This window comes from Lepidochelys kempii, chromosome 1 (genome assembly GCF_965140285.1).
Source record: "Lepidochelys kempii isolate rLepKem1 chromosome 1, rLepKem1.hap1, whole genome shotgun sequence".
NCBI classification, from domain to species: Eukaryota; Metazoa; Chordata; order Testudines; family Cheloniidae; genus Lepidochelys; species Lepidochelys kempii.
This window is the reverse complement of record NC_136380.1, coordinates 249,008,902-249,026,114: the sequence shown is the minus strand read 5'-3', so window position 1 is coordinate 249,026,114 and position 17,213 is coordinate 249,008,902. Positions and strand designations below refer to the sequence as shown.

The following is a 17,213-nucleotide window of genomic DNA, read 5'->3' as shown; positions in this document are numbered from 1 at the left end:
AGACTGGCGCCTTCCCCTGCCCTGCACGACACCCACACTGAAGCATGGAGCCCAGAGCGGTTGCCCTGATTCGCCGTACCCAAGAGATGGCTCTGTCCAGAACTGCTGGGCCTACAGCATTAATGTGGTGGATCTGAACATGAATTTCTAAATCCATTGGCTATCAAACTGGGTGAGTTCATTACTGTACTATGAGAAGCAAACTGACATTTTACAGACTGAGAAGCAATTTTGAAACTGGAATTACAACAGTGCTAAAACAACCCGGACCACGATCAAAGTTTTAAGGTGTGTGGGGGGAGGGTGGGGGTGAAGCTGAGCTAAACAGAAGTCCTTAAATAAGTTTCTTCTGAAGAGGTAATCAATCTGGATAATCTTTATGACAGTTTCTTCACAACAGCTACACTTGAATATATCAAACTTAAAAGCAAATTATTTTTAAACAAACATGAGAACATTTCAGATTTTGCTGATTTTTTAAAAATGTATTTAAAGAAGAGTTACAAGTATTAATTTAGTTGATCTTGACCATGTCTTCTTAAGTCAGATTCTATATGTCTGCACGCTTGAGGGGTGGTGTTCAGAGACCTTTGGTCAAAATGGAAAGCTTTTGAAAGAACAGGAGCTGACACTTCAAAGGCCATCTACAGCCAAATAATTTGAAAGGAATACACCATTCCCCTTTACTTACCATCCATAGAATGGACCCAGACAATTGTTCAAACTGATGGGACCCACTCCATCGTGATTTCACTGTGGCTAGACCAAAATCACCTATTTTTACAGTAAGGTCTTCATGAAGAAATATATCTATGGAGGAGATGTAAAGGAAAAGAAGCACTGATCCTACAGTTTCCTATCACGCACGAACACATGAAATGACCCTCTACCTGCAGTGTTACGTGTACCAGTTTGTAGCATCCATACACAGTATAATTTTCAAGTTATCAGTTCTTTCATAGGCCTAGATTCCAAACAGCCAGCACCTGTGAAGTCCTATCCTCTAAAGCAGGGGTTCCCAAACTTCGTTCGCGGCTTGTTCAGGGTAAGCCACTGGCGGGCCGCGAGACGCTTTGTTTACCTGACCGTCCGCAGGTATGCCCGCCCGCAGCTCCCAGTGGCCATGGTTTGCCATTCCCGGCCAGTGGGAGTTGTGGGAAGCAGTGGCCCAGCCCGCACTACTTCCCACAGCTCCCATTGGCTGGGAACGGCGAACTAGGGCTGCTGGGAGCTGCAACCGGGCGCACCTGTGGACGCTCAGGTAAACAAAGCGTCTCGCGGCCCGCCAGAGGCTTACCCTGAACAAGCCACAAACCAAGTTTGGGAACCCCTGCTCTAAAGATAGCTATAATGGTTAGATTAGTACTAGGCAGACTATTGACCAGATGATCACATTACAATGTCAAATTCTTAAAGGGCTGCTGGAAACTGCAGATATAATGGAAGTTTGTGAGTGAGTTGTCAGGATCCTTCCCATGTTCATAAGATGAATGGTTATCTCAAGTGAATGCTGATACTTCAAGAAAACTTGTTTTCCCTTTGTGAACACATTATAAGGTGCAATGAGTATATGTTATTTTGCTCTTGGTACTATTACCCCATTCCCACCCAAATGTCAACTCTCCTCTAAGAATTCTGAAAAGAGTCACTTGTGAGCTGCTTTTTACTTTGGGAAGTCCATTTCTGGCAGAAGAAAGAGGCTTGGTGTCATGTTCCGAGGTCACATCTTTAGGAAAGGATACTATTACTCTTGAGGTCTCTGTGGATGATTGACTTGGCGTGCAAGTAACTGAAAAGAAACAAAGAATGTTTTGGGATGGGTGGGCTAAGGGATGTTTCATTCATCAATAGCTCAATGTACACTCTCTAGTCTAGTGAAGTAACAAACAGTTTACATATTAAATATGCATAGAGTCAAAGTAGTAAATCTTCAGTTACCCTTGATAGTCCTATCAAATCAGGAGCAGTTTTGCAGAAAGAATTAGATTTCCAGTGTCAAATCTGACATTGCTGAAGAACAACATAACCCGCCATGTTGCAGAAACCTTGTTTTTTATTTGTTTTTTGAATGTTTAACTCAACATTCGAAGCCAGCATCGGGGAATTTCAACCAAAGCTTTTGAAATGACTTTCTGTGTTGAATGGCTCCAGCTTTCAGCCTTCTTTATGGTGACCCCCAGACCAAGTCTTGACTGAAAATACCACTGTATTCAGCATAGCATCTTATCTACTGGTCCTATTAACTTTAGTCACTTTGATATTTTTTCAGTCAGAGGGTGAATCCTGACCTTACTAGTATTTTAATTTGTTGAAGTACAGAATATGAGTCCAATAAACACTTATTTACAAAAATAGTCCTATTGACTTCAGTGGGACTACCCATGTGAGTTAGGATTACTCACACAGTCCTTGCAGGATCAGGTCCTGAGCTCTTTAAGGTTGATATGAATAGCTGTATTATTAAAATACTGAATTATATTATTTAAATTAGAAACTCAAATATCTGTATCAGAACTGGAGGTTGACATGTTTAAGTTAACTGTAAAGAAATTGATCCTGAATGCTAATGAGGTAATCTGCCTTCTCTGGTATATTGCAAAGTTCTGTCTCATTGCGCATTTGGAGTGATTGTTTTATTCCTATTTTATTTTTTACTGTAAGGTGCTAGATGCCTTGGAATGGGGATCCTACAATGTGTAAAACTGTATAAATTACTAGAAGGCAAGTAGAGTTTGCAAAATCCCATATTTACAACTGTTGTACATAATTCAACCCGAGTTTTTCACTGAATGCATGAAATATGATTGTATTCTAAACTATAAACAGCACACATATGAATTCTCAAAGTAATCAACAGATTACAGCCCCAAAGTTATTGTTTTACTGCTATTTTAGGATTTTTAGGTAAAATCTCAGTGTTAATAAGCCTCAGGTTAAAGATCATGACGACTGCTGACTTGCTCCTTTGCTTTAAACCTGACACTATATCTCAGAGCTCACAATTAAACCTTGACATCCCATCTTTTTGATAAATATTCTTCCTTCAGTCCTGAAACTCTATGTTTTATATTAGAATTGATCATCCACTATAATAAATTGTTGGCAATAGCTAAAGGGTTTGCAGGATTTGGTTTTTAATCAAATACTCTGGATACAGATTTTCAGATTTCTGCTCATTTACTGTTTCACTCTTCTTAATACGAGAACTACAGGGGCTTTGATAAATAGACTGACTAAAGTTACACATACTAAAGTTTATCTAACTACCTTTCATTGTTGTTGTTAAGTACCTTTATTTCCTGCTGAAATATTATTTCTTGGAACAATATTCCTTGTTGAGTAACATATCTCCATGCTTCTAACAATAGTACATTAGAAGGCCTATTTTACTCTTTTCCTCAGCAGCAATAACTCAGTACTGTCATAAACTGATGTGACACATCAGGATAGGTCTCTGGCCATGGTACATAGATATTAACTTCATTTTGCACTTAAAGTGCAGAGCAAAAGAAAAAGAAGAATTTAATATTATCTCAAAGTTTATTTGCAAACAAGTGATGCAATACTTACTCCATGCCTTGTGCGGTCTGCCGTGCAATATCAATTAGTTTGATCATCTCAAATTTGGTCTCAATGATATGCAAATGGTGATACAAACTGGAGCCCTCACACCACTGTGTAACAATAGCCAACTGTGGCTTTGTTGAATAACCCATGAAAAGTAGGATATTCACATGTCGTGTTTTCCTGTAGAAGAAAATTTTTACTGGAAATCAATTAAAGCACTAATAGAAATTTCACAATCCAGATGATGTGGCTGCCTTTAGACATACTAATATACAAATGCAGGTTTCATCAAGGAAATATCACAGCCTGGGTGTGTGCAGTATTCTAAACTTCTTTCACTATATGGAAGGATTTAAACACTTCTGATGACAGTTCAAGAATTGCTCACTGTTCAAATTTATCTTTAGAAAGGAAAAACTAGGAATAGGTCCAAAATATTTCTGAAAAATTCTAGTTATTTCGCCTTCTGAATATTATTATAATGGGAATAAGTGCAGTGTTCTGAATAGAATACACAAGAGTTATAACTCCTGAAGCAATGTAAATGCATATTGATTATCTAATGTCATCAAAAAGATAATTTACACATTCTTACCTGAGCACTCCTACTTCATTTTTGAAGGCCTGTAATTGCTGAGGCGTGGGTGCTGTAACATTCAACATTTTCACGGCCACGTCACCTTAAAAATAGCCATTTAATAAACAAAATTAAGATGTATATAGTATACACAGATGACTCAATGAGGAAATGCAACATAGATCACAACACACATACACATACTTTTGGAAATCTTTATTCAATAAAAGATGGAACTTCAGGCTCATGAGTAATTAGGATTAATCTTTAGTGTGATAATTACTTTGCTCACTAAAATTAGCAAGAGATCTGTTTCTTAACTTGTTGAAGTTCCAGTATCACACATTTGATCTACTGCTTTGTTTAAATGAAAAATTAAATAAAAAACACCCAGACAACTTCCTCTATGAAGCTTGGTAACAGTACTTTGCCACAATGATTATATACCATGCCACTTTCCCTTGTAGACTGTTCCAAATGATCCAGAACCTATCCTTTGTCCGACTGTAATCTGCCCATCTGGTATCTCCCAATCATCACTTGAATCCCGTCGACCAAGGGTTTTCTTTGAAAAGAAATGCAACTGTAGTAATCTTCATTAAAACAGGTTTCTTCACAGCTAAAGGCTACTTGGGTATCTTTCTAAACCTGAAGACTTAATAGGTCATTTATCATCATGCAAAATTTATTTTCATTTGATTTCCAGAGTAAATACTTAGTAATATTTTATTTATAATTTAATCTTTACTCTTAAGTGGTTTTGATTTTTTTCAAGATGAGCACATACTGTACCTCTTTGTACTCTGGCACAGAGGTGCACTAAATAATTTCCTATCATGGAGGCATTCATCACTGAGTCAGATTTTTGGAAGTTATTACAAGTAAAATTGAGATATTATTAATAAACCAAAAAAAACTCATGACTAGGTTGGAATTTGAAAGACAAATAATGGTTAAATTGCTAATTTTAAAAACCCAATAACTTTCAGGGGATTAGGCTAAATCTAGAATCAGGAAGCTAACATTTGTGAGATGTAAGAAAATTTTAGAAGTTTTTCTCTCAGGGAGATCAGCACCATGCTATGAAGCATATAGAATCTTTTGGATGTCACCTAGAAAATCTGTATATACTCAGTGATTTACAACTAATTCATACATCAGTCCAAGTAGCCTCATGTTGTCCTGTTATCTTATTTATTGGCTTAACGTATATGATAGCAAATATCAGTTTCTCCAGAATAATTCTAGATGGCTTTGATGAAGGAATAAGGATGCCTAATACAAAAGCAGTAAAACATAGTTGATCTGCTCCTTACCATTCTATTCCTGTCTTCTGAGGATGAGGATGACTTCCTCTCTCGTTGTGGTCCAGGGGACTTCTGTAAAGCTTTCACACTGGTAAGGGACCCAGGCAAAGAGGCAGGTGGGGTGGCAGACAAACCGGTGGTTGAACCTAAATTGGAGATTAGATAAATGGAAGAATTTTTATGTAAACTTTTTTATAAAGATAGTTTATATATTAATCTATTGTAAAAAATATTAAGTGCAGGAATTGTGTTTAAGATGCTGTATCTCCAAACTCAAATGTAAATGTTAAGAGTACGGAAACGTGCACTTAGGAATACTGTATTAATATCTGATTTGTATTGAAGTCTTACTCAGAAAGCAGGAAAGACCAAAATTTAATCTACAGCAAACATTCCTGTATGCCAAAGAGTCTTCAATGTCTTATTACTGATTTATTAAAAGGACAGTCTCTTTGAAAAACAAAAGCACCACTACACATTATTTTTGATATATCCAGATTCTTTGATAACAAAAATAAAAATGTAATACTTTAGTTAACAGAGCCAGCTTCCCAGACTTGCTGTTGCCAACTTTTTAGGGCCCTGACAATTGCAGGGATGCAACAAATTGGGATTAAAATGGATGGACTATAAAAGCTGGGGATGTTTTCCAGTTGAGTCCTCAAGTGCCATCTCAAAAACATTTGGCTGTTTCAAAGCTAGCTGCTAGCAGAGGGCACTTATTTCAAAGTAGCATACTAGAGTGCATTGGGGATTCAATAGAACAAGTACTTTAGTTAGCTACTTGAGTTTTATTCCATTAAATACAAAAAGAGCAGTCCATCTGCCTAGCATACAGTGTATGTAAACAAAGCTACACAGAGAAATGTCACTAATAACAGGACTGCATTTCAGAGCTTCAATGCTTGTTTATACAGAACACTTCAAACTAGATACTAATTTCTAAAATATCCTATAATTATTAGTAGCAAGGTTAAACTGACACTCCCAACGCAAGGGACATAAAACAGGGCCACTTATTAGTTAAGTTTGTGCTGCTCTGCTAATCATTACAGGTCACCATGCAAAACCTCCAGTATTTCACAGATGTTTTCTATTACAGTGGTGCTTGAGGAACTGGTACTAGCCACTTATTTTTCCTTCCTCTGATTCATGCAGCAGCTCCATTCTTGTTAGAAAGGAGACTTCTACTGATGCAGTATTAAAATTCCAATTCATAACTGCTGAACTAGCTCAATGGTTCCTATTTTACAGGATATACCTGTCTGCTAGACTGAGACCTTGGCTGCTACTGCCCTTTCAATTAGGTTTGATCTCATTGCTCCAAAACCCAGTGTTAAAAAGAGGAGGCAGACAAAAGGGATACACAGATCATCATGAAAACTCATCATAAAGGTTGGGAAAGAGTAGCTAGAATATTATCACAAGGGTGTGAAGCACCAGTACTGATAAATATGCCAGGTGTCTTACCTAAGCAGACATGTACCAATAGTTGGAAACCACTGATTTTGCAAGGGTGGTTTTGTTTTGTTTTTAATTCTAATACTTTAATAGTTCCTCCTTTTTATACTAATATTGTAGTAGCTAGGCTTTGTGTGTTAATTTTCCCATTTTTCTGAATTACAAATATTTCAATGTAACTATCTGACATTTAAAGTACAGATGCAATTTTTCTACCTTATCATAGATTTTAGCTGTAATGTCAAAGTTCAAAGAGAATGGTTTCCTCCTTAGAGGTAGGTTCTTGTACTCAACTTTAAACACTAGATTCAGAGATAGCAACACAATACTCATCCTTCCATGAGAATATGATTACAGCACAAAGTTAGAACTGCTTTAGTTAATCTATTTGTAAGTAATCTAGAAGCCTTGTTTTTCCAGTAATTATAGTTTGACTACTTCAGCTTCTCTTGGACTGAAACTTGTACACCAAGCCATCAGCCTGCAATCTGAGGATATATTTTATGCACTATATTTAATTAATTCTGATTTGTTTAGTCATGTCTGTTAGACAAAAACCAAATTGCAAATGCCTCTCTTCTAAAAGATCATTGGAACAATGGTCCAAGAGTTTAGTCCATAAAGTGAATTGCTCTTAGTATTCTGAAACACAAATATTTGAAACAGCCAGGATAGTAGTATTTGAAAAACATATACAATATGCACTGGACTATCCATTACTATCTATCTATATACACATATACATTAATATTGTAGGCTATTGTTTAATACTTGGTATCTTTAGTATATGAAATCTCACTGAGTACTCTGGGATTTTGTACAATACAACAACAAATCTATTGACAGCCTCATGCCTGAGAGATCCTTAGGCCTGATAAGAAGTCAAAATGATGGTCTTGTTTAGTAATTTTAGTATACAAACAAGAATTGACTTTAATGGGACTATGCGGAGAACTGCAATAACTGCACTAGTGTCTGATCTGATCCAACTTATCTAGATCCCCAACTTGATGTCAGTGCTACTCTCTGAAAACATATGAATCACAGCAAGTTGACATTTACGTGATCTCCAAAAGCCTAAGACCTAACAAAATATCAAGGGAAATGTTTGCAATTTGCATTTTATTTCTTACAGTACTTTAAAAAAACAGAGAATGTTAAAATATAGAAAACTCTTAGAACGTTAAATTGACAGTCAAGAAAATTCAAAGTTAAGGATGTCACTGTGTCCTTGGCCTCATTCCACTGCAATCTGAGATCCCTGCAATAAACAAGTTATATTAGGGACAGTATGGAAACCTTAACTCTGAAATTCCTTGCTTTAGAACCTTTAAGTCAGATTTAACATACAGTAGTTGCATATGTATAGACGTTGAAGTGAGTATGTGTGAAAAGCACATTCAAAGCATTCCAGCCAGGCCAAGCAAAAAACTGATGTGTTTTGGTAAACTCACACACTTACATACACACGGTGTGAGGGTGAGGCACAAACAGCATCTGTGGTGTTACTTATTTTGTTTGGGGTGAAAACGAGAAAGAAGAGCCCAACTACCTCTGAACACTGGGCCAGGCTCAAAATCAAACACTATTTCACTGGGGACAGAATGTAGGAGGGGACTGGGAGTCCGGGATTGGTATTTCCGAAGACAGCGCATCAGCTGGTTCAAAGGGGCTGTTAGAGAGAAAGAGACGGGCAGGCAGAGACAGGAAGACAGACACACAGAAGAAATGAAAGAAGTCATGGGAAATAACTAGGAGGCTTTGACTCCTATTCATAGACTACTTCTGGATTTTGAAGGAAAAAAACATCTCCAATTATTAAAAACATGCTTTCAAGAATGGGAATAGCCAATTGTTCTCAGATGCCAAGCAGACAGCTTATGACCAAAGTTAAAACTGACATGATAGCATGACATTTAAATGCTAGACATAATGGGCAAAACTTGTTGAAAGCCACAGCTACCAAGACATACAAGATAGCTAAAATGGGCAACTTCTTTATCAGTAGGTTCACGGATTTAAGGAGGAAAAAAGGGGGCTGGTACTATAGCCAGTATAAGGAATCACAGCTCCTGAAAACACAAAGCAGTAGCCAGCTACCACCTTACTAGTTAACAGATACAGATGGCAAAACCAAAGTCAGCTGTAGCTTAAGGTGTAAGATCCTAGCCACTGAGCTAGAGAAATCAGGCTAACTCAAGACTTTGCTGAGGGGTGAAGCAAGTCACAGTTAATAGGAAATATCAGGCCTGTTCATTATTTGGAGCTGGGTGAGTGGTCACATGCATCTCCTCTTTATTATGAGTCACCTATGTCATCTCAAGTAACTAAGTACAGCAAAGGACATGTTTTCACAAGACCTTGACAGCCAGTGCTTAGGGTTTTTCCTGGGGAAAACAGACTTCACAGTAGTGAGTGTGACACGTGAAGAAAAATGATAATTGTGTTTTTTTTCACTAATTTTGCCTTCGCTAAGAGTTAAGGCTGTCTACAATAGTGCTGTTGAAAGGCACACAAGAGATCAGGCTTTAATAGTCATAATTATTTGTTTCCCAGGTTAACAAAGGCATGCAGTACAGCAAAGCAGCAGCTTCAGCTGGGGAGAGGGGAAGAAGGAGCTCAAGTATCTCATGCCATTTAGGAGACACACCAGTTTATATGGCCAGGTTCATAAAACATGTCGACAGACTTCAAAGGAAGTCCCTGATGACTCTTTAGGTGGAAGGGTAGTGGCTGGGCATAAAGGGCTTTGAGAATGGGATAGGAGATTTAAGTATATGTTGCGGGGAATCCTCAAGGCTCCATCAGGAACAGAGGGGATTCCCCTTCTCTAGAAATAAAATTATTTTAAAATTAAAACACTAGCTACCATTTCACAGCCTTTCCTCCTTCCCTCTCCCCCACTCCTAGAATGACTGGTGAATGACTGAAACCCTTATCAGACAGATGCTAAACATCACGGACAAACAAATATAAATACATTTCATTGCTCTCTTCACATTTCTCTCTTGTGTCTGTGTTTGGAGGAATGAAGTACTACAAAGGGGAGGGGCTAAGGCAATCATGTAATTACATTTAGTAAGAGAAGATAGTTCTAAGACTACTTACCTCCCTCTCCTCGTAACCCCTGGTCTCTAATCAAGTCCTATAAACAAAAGCACAAGTGTATATATCTGGTTCATATATTGTTATTTGTATCATTGTATTGCCTACAAACCCCCATCAGGACTGACGTTCCATCACACTAAGAATTGTCCAAAGAGTAAAAGCCAGCCTCTGCCCTGAAGAGCTTACAATCTAATAATTACAGTAGCACACAAAATATATAGAATAATGTATGAAACTTTAAGAAATATCTTAATTTCAAATAGTGTAACCTAGTGTAATCTAGTTAAAATAGATGCATGCTTGTAGGTATTGATTTAGGCCTGCAATTAGTCAACATGAAAGGAGGAAAATTGAACCAAATCAGGAATCATCTTTCCAGTTATGTTGTTTGAGACACAAAATGCTCTTGAATGTCACATTAGAAGCTGGGACACCAATTTCTTACGTGGACGATACCGATTCACAAAACTTTGCTTAATCTTTTCCTGTAACAAGGTACCTGATTTCTACACCAAATGCACTCAAGTTCTTTTCAAAGATGTTAATTAATTTTATCAGGTTCTTTTAGGTTGCGATGTAGTATGCACTGATTGCATTTGCTACAAAATATCCAGGGATCATAACAATAACTGAGCAATTTTACAAGTAGTAGTAAACAGCAATTTTTGAACAGAGAAAAGTTATGCAAATTCCCTTCGTGCATCACCTTTCATCAATGAGCCTTAAGTGTTTGAATTTGATGGCTTGGTGACCCAGTAGGTTAATGTACTAACCTTTTGCTCCTACTTAGATAACAAGTTCAAGGAGTTTGTTCATCTTTATGTTTTGGTAACTTTGCTGCTAAATCAAAGCCACTCAACTGCTAACTCAGTGATTTTCAGAGGGCAGGCTAGCGGACAGGTAAGGGTACTAAAAGCCAGGATTCAGGCTTTAGAACCCCAATCACATCGCCAAACTCAGCCATTTTATCCTCACCCATAACAATTTTACATTGAACAACACTTTGTCCAAACAATGGGAACAACCATGGATACTGGGGATGACTCCCAAATATGCCAACTTCTTCATGGGCCACCTTGAGGAAGGATTTCTGGACAAATGCACCATGAAACCAATGATATACCTGGGATACACTGATGATATTTTCATCCTCTGGACAGACAACATAAACTCCCTTACAGATTTCCTCCACAACTTCAATAACTACTACCCACCAATTAAACCTTCTCTAGAACACTCCCACACTAACATCAACTTCCTGGACACCACGATCAGCTTCAACAATGGAACCCTACAGACAACTATATACATAAAGCCACAGATCACCATACCTACTTTCACAGATCCAGTAACCACCGCAAACACACCAAGAAATCTGTTGTCTACAGCCAGGCACTCAGATACCACAGAACATGTTTTGAGGAGAAATTCCAGGATATACACCTTAACACACTTAAAACCTCCTTCACCAAACAAGGACACTCCATCAGAGAAGTAGATCACGTCATGGAATGGGTCACTCAGATACCCCGAGAAAACCTGCTTCACTATAGAAATAAAACCCCCTTCAACTGTACATCCCCAGTTGTCATCTATCACCCAACATTGGAACCCATATGGGGTATCATTAAACAGTTAAAACCCATACTCAATAGAGACCACATCCTGAAAGAAATCTTTCCTGAACCCTGTCTTATGGCCTTCAAACACAACCCCAATCTCTCCAAGCTCATCATCAGAAGCAAGCTCCCCAGAGACCAGGATACACCAACTCAAAGCAGTACCAGACCCTGCCAGAACAGATACAAAACCAGTAGACATATCTCTCCATGGTCAACACTCTCCACAACACACCTTTCAAGATCCTACATATGCCTATCACAACGTGAAGTGTACCTCATCCTGTGCACTAAATGCCCCAATATCAACTACATAGGTGAAAGAAGACAATCACTACATTCTTGAATGAACTCACACAGAAAAATGCTAAAAGACAAAAATACCATATCATATGTGGGTGAACACTTTTCACAAAAAGATCATTTTATATTCGACCTCTCAGTCCTCCTCCTCAAAGGAAACCTGCACACCTTCAAAAGACGAGCCTGGGAGCTTAAATTCATGACTTTGCTAGAAACTAAAAAATCATGGACTGAATAGAGACACTGAATTTATGGCTTCTTACAACATGCTATAATCCATTAAATCTCTCACCCTTTCCCCCCCACCTTCCCCCATCTTTCACCCCCTCCTTTGCCTCCTATGACTGGGGAGGTGTTTGGGGAGGCCACTTCCTCAAATGGTCCCTTGAAAATGTATGTTAACTGTTTATGCTAAACAATCTGTTCCACCTTGTATCTAGCTGTGACACTCCTGAGTGCATTTCCCAGACCTGAAGAAGAGCTCTGTGTAAGCTCGAAAGCTTGTCTCTCTCATCAACAGAAGTTGATCCAATAAAAGATATTACCTTACTCATCTTGTCTTGCTAGGATACAGGTATGTGTTAGAAAAACTGGGAAGATATTGGTGTTAGTAGTAGTTTGCATAGTGCTGGACAGCATTATGCCTAGTTTGAAACAATGTATTTGTCCTTCATTTTCATACATGTTAAAATTCAACCTCCACAATGTCAAAGGATACAGACAAAAAAATTCAAGACAATCATATTGTAGAAAATTATTGGAGGTTCAAGGAGAATGTTAAGGGTGTTACATGTGGAACAATAAACCATTTCTGAGATTCAAAGCAGCATCTGGTAATTTCAAATTCAAGTTTATTGCAAGAACCACATCCTCCAATGCCAGAAACATTATTCCCATTGTAAGTGATACAAGAAATCAAACATTTAAAACATTTCCAGTATTTGGGATGTCTTGCAAGAGTTGTTACTGGCTTTTCAAGAGCATCACTGTGGGGTGTTGCTAGCAATAACAAGTTCAGGAATTTATCTTAAAACTAATTGTTTGTGGGAGTGTGCTTGTGTGGAGAAATGGAGATATGATTGCCAAGAGAGATTCAATATTATCTGTGAAGGGACTGCCTGATTTTTTCCCAGCTCTGACTGGTAAAAACTCTTCTCTTGTTAGTTAGGATTTATGAAGATTTAAGCAGTTGAACAATGATTTATTTAGAACAACAACAGTAGTTTGTTTTACGAGCTCAGCAGCACATATTAAGAAAGCTGATCAACTCCACCGTTACGGTTATTGATACTTACATCAATATTGACAGGCTCTATTGTATTGATGTGCACATTGGGTGCTGAAGACGAGCGGTCTCGTTGCCCAAATTGATTCCGATGGTCTTCATCTGCTGGTCGGAAGGGCTGTGGGATTGGAATGGATTTTGAAGGAGAAGGACTAGGAAGAATTGGTGGTCTGAGAAACAAAGTCAAGGAAAAAGAAGATTTAGGGGTACAAAGATCATTTCACTAGTAGGCCAGTATAAAGACCCAAACAGAACCAATTTATATTTAACTGTCTATACTCCCCTAGAATTAATTGTAACTAATCCCTGCTCTGTGAGCTCTCCCTAATTACAAAACGGTGAAACAGAATGTTCTGGGGTTAAAGCATAAACAATCTTTAGTGCATCTAGCTACCCACGTTAATCCCTTTATGCTGGGAATCCATGAGGCCAGATGCGCATTGCAGAGAATGGGCTGCTCCACAGCTTCTTATACTAAGGAGCAAATGTGGTTCCCCTTTCTGAACGGTAACCCAATGAGAATTAAAGGTGATGTACTCCAACAGTGTCCTGCGTTTGAATGATCTCGCAGAATAAAGTGTATATAAGAATAGGATTGCTGCGCAGTAGAGATGGACTGAAAACTATAAGTTAGCAAAGATAATGTTACAGCTGTCATTGTAATTGGAATTATTAGTATCAAACTAAAAATAAAAATACTAACTTTTAACCTTTGTCTTCAGCAAATCACTTAGAACAATTAAATATTTTAAAAATTACTTATAAATATTACAATCACTGAATTGTAGAGTTTTGACCTGAAACCTACAGTTCAGAATATTTAGACCAGTTTTTGAGGAAAAGTAGCTGTTACAGGTCATTAAAATGTCGCTAAAACCTTAACCTTTGATATGTGGAGTCCTGTGTCATTTACTTAACAGAGAAAGTATCCATATGTGCCTATCTTTTTATTAATAAAAAGGCAAGATGTCACTTATCTTGCTACTCTAGATAAGGGTAGTAAATCAATATTTGACTATTATTCAATTAAAGGTCAATCATTGCTGGGTCTGTTGGTAAGATTTAATAGATTTAGGCAAAAAGTCAATGACAAATGCTTGCTTTTCTTCTTCAAAGGTAACTTTACACTTACAGCACACTCGATAGCAGGTAACAGTCAATTTGAACTAATTGTAAATATATCTTCTCATAACAGCAGTCCTCTAGTCTGGAGACTGATAGATGAGTTAACCACATCCACAAAGGCTAGGATAGGGAAGGGCTTTAGAAGTGGAGGCAAAGGACAAAGCAGCATGCAGCACCAACAAGGTTCTATCACCGTCCCCTTTAAATAAATTCTTTCTAATCTTTTATTCACTGATCTTTAGGGGAAACAGCACCCTCAACAGAGACAGGGTCTTTTTTTATTTTTAACCCAAGGAGGATATCTTGAAGTCTACCTTATGGGCAGAGCCATATTTATCCCATTTTTCATTAGGGATTATATACAGTTTAGCATAGGCCCTAGAAATAGATGGCTTCTTTCAACTAAATTATTGTGCACTCACTACCTTTCTCCAAAAAGCTAAGCATCAGGTAAGCAAGATCTGTCCTGATTTTCTTTTCCTTCTGGGGAACATTCGCAAGGGAATAAGGGACCCTGAGTTTTCCCATCTAGGATCGCTTGCATCATTTACTTTAAGACAATGGTACTCAGACCTCAGTGGTTCAGGAGTCAAATTAGAAATCAACATTAGCCCAAAGAGCCACAGTGAGGGTGTGCTTGCGTCCCTGAGCTGCTGATTTAGAGAACTTTGGTAGCAGTGTCCATTCAGCCTGCATGTGTACTGTGACCCCCACTGTGCTCTGCCATGAGGCTAACCAGTGCTGCTTGGGCAAACCCCCCTTAGTTCCTTCTCTATTGCAGTCCCTGACAAGAACTCCAAAGTAGAGGGGAGGATGGTGGGTCGTGGAACACCCGTAGGGACATGCATCTCAAAGAACACTTCTTTACTGCACAAGGTGAGTAACTTCCTCTTCTTCTTCAAGTAGTATCCCTATGGGTGCTCTGCTGTGACTCATGAGCAGTACCCCAATGGAGGGCTGGGGCTTTGGAAGTGCATCTATTATGGATGATAATACTGCAGTGTCAAAGTTGGCATCAGAAGCGGAGTCACCTGTAACTGCATAATGTTCTGCCAAGGTACGTACAAACACGCAGGTGGCTGCTCTGCAGATTTCCAAAATAGGGACATTCTTGAGGAAGGCAACTGAGGTGGAAATTGACCTGGTGGAATGTGTACAGATTTCAGATGGATGAATGATCTTGAAAATCTCATAACACTGTTTAATGCAGTTTGAGACCCTTTTTGAGAGTCTTGGGTAGATATTGCTGTACCTTTTGATGAGTCTGCAATGGAAAGGAAGAGCTTAGGAGATTTCCTAAGGGTCTTTGTCCTGTCCAGGTAACAGGCCAGAGTCCTTCTAACCATGTGTAGTACAGCCTCCCTGCTATCCCAGTGAGGCTTAGGGTAAAAAGTTGAGAGACGAATCAGTTGATTCATGTGAAAAACCAAAGTCACCTTGGGAATGAACTTCGGGTGTGGTCTGAGAAAGAATACTGTATAAGGGGGGTGAGCCATCAGTGCAGATATCTCCCCTATTCTCCTCGCCAAGGTGATTACCACCAGGAATGCTGTCTTCATTGACAGGTATGTGAGCAAATAAGTGGCCGTGGGTTCAAAGGGTGGCCTAGTCAGGCTCTTCAGTACTCTAAGTTCTAGGTCCCACATTGGGGTGGGATGCCTGAGTTAGGGGAAAAGATTTACTATGCCCTTGAGGAATCATTTTGCAGTTGGATGCAAGAACACTGAGTATCCCTCTATTTGTTGATGAAAGGCCACAAGGCGTACTTTCAGTGAACTAAGAGAGAGCCCTGATTTCCGTTTGGAGAGCAGCAGATGTGGGGAAAATTTGCTTGGAATTATACCAAATCTGAAATGCAGTCCACTTTTACAGGTACTTCTGAGGAGTAGCTGATTTCCTACTGTGTAGTAACACTTTCTGAACCTTCTCAGAGCAGGATCTTTCTATGTGCTGAACCATGAAGGAGCCAGGCCTTGAGCCGGAGTATCCGCAGGTTGGGGTGGAGAGTGTGTCTTTCGTTCTGCAAGAGAAGGTATGGACTGGGTTGAAAAGGTGTTGGCAAACACATTGCCAGCTGTGACAGGTAAGGGTACCACAGCTGTCTCGGCCAGGTGGAAGCAATCAGTATGACATTTGCTCCCTCTCTTTATTTTTAACAGGAATTTTAATAATAGAGGGATGTATGAAGGCCCTTATCCCACAAGAGAAGGAGAGCGTCCCCTAAGGAGTGTTGTCCAAGGCCTGCCCTGGAGCAGTAGCATGGACATTTCTTGTTCAGGTAAGTGGTGATTAAGTCTATAGTATGTGTCCCCCACCGTCTGAATATGTCGTGTAGTACTTCTGAGTTCATCTCCCATTTGTGCTCGTGTGGGAAGCTGTGGCTGAGACTGTCTGCTGTCGTGTTCTGCACTCCTGGTAACACACACGCTGATATTGTGACACTGTGGGAAAGGCACCACGTTCCATAGCTTTAGTGGTTCTGTGCAAAAGGAGGGTAATCTGGTATCCCCCTTGTTCATGTAATGTAGTACATGCACGCTACGTTGTCTGTCATGACCCTTGTATGTGTACCTCTTGCCAGCAGAAGGAAGTGAGTGCATCTGACCGCTCTGAGTTCAAAGTGGTTGATGTGAAGAGATGTCTCCATGGATAACCACTTGCCCTGTGTCATGAGGTTGTTGACATGTGCGCCCTATCCTATGAGGGATGCATCAGTGGTGAGTACTAATGATGGGAAAGTCTGCGAGAAGGGGGATTCCTGTGCAGACATTTCTTGGGTCCTACCACTAGTCCAGGGAGTGTTCGACTTTGGACGACAGTGACAGACGTTTGTCTAGCCTGTCTCTGTTCAGCCTGTAAAC

General features: G+C 39.2%; 1 protein-coding gene across 3 annotated transcripts in view; it reads right to left on the bottom strand.

Annotated features, from left to right (window-relative positions):
* The window catches only part of BRAF (B-Raf proto-oncogene, serine/threonine kinase), a 119,304-nt gene that overhangs the window by 23,506 nt on the left and 78,585 nt on the right, over positions 1-17,213 (bottom strand). For 2 of the 3 annotated variants that reach the window (XR_012156060.2, XM_073322392.2), the window contains exons 8-16: positions 13,238-13,397; positions 10,021-10,057; positions 8,465-8,584; positions 5,461-5,597; positions 4,592-4,709; positions 4,163-4,247; positions 3,571-3,747; positions 1,743-1,789; positions 692-810 (exon numbers count right to left, since the gene is read on the bottom strand). Coding sequence is in view for 2 of the 3 variants with exons in the window: in XM_073322392.2 (XP_073178493.1) it covers positions 692-810; positions 1,743-1,789; positions 3,571-3,747; positions 4,163-4,247; positions 4,592-4,709; positions 5,461-5,597; positions 8,465-8,584; positions 10,021-10,057; positions 13,238-13,397 (1,000 nt within the window). In the remaining variant the exon portion in view is untranslated. The remainder of the gene's footprint in view (positions 1-691; positions 811-1,742; positions 1,790-3,570; positions 3,748-4,162; positions 4,248-4,591; positions 4,710-5,460; positions 5,598-8,464; positions 8,585-10,020; positions 10,058-13,237; positions 13,398-17,213) is intronic. The other variant, XM_073322400.2, reaches the window with a different exon arrangement.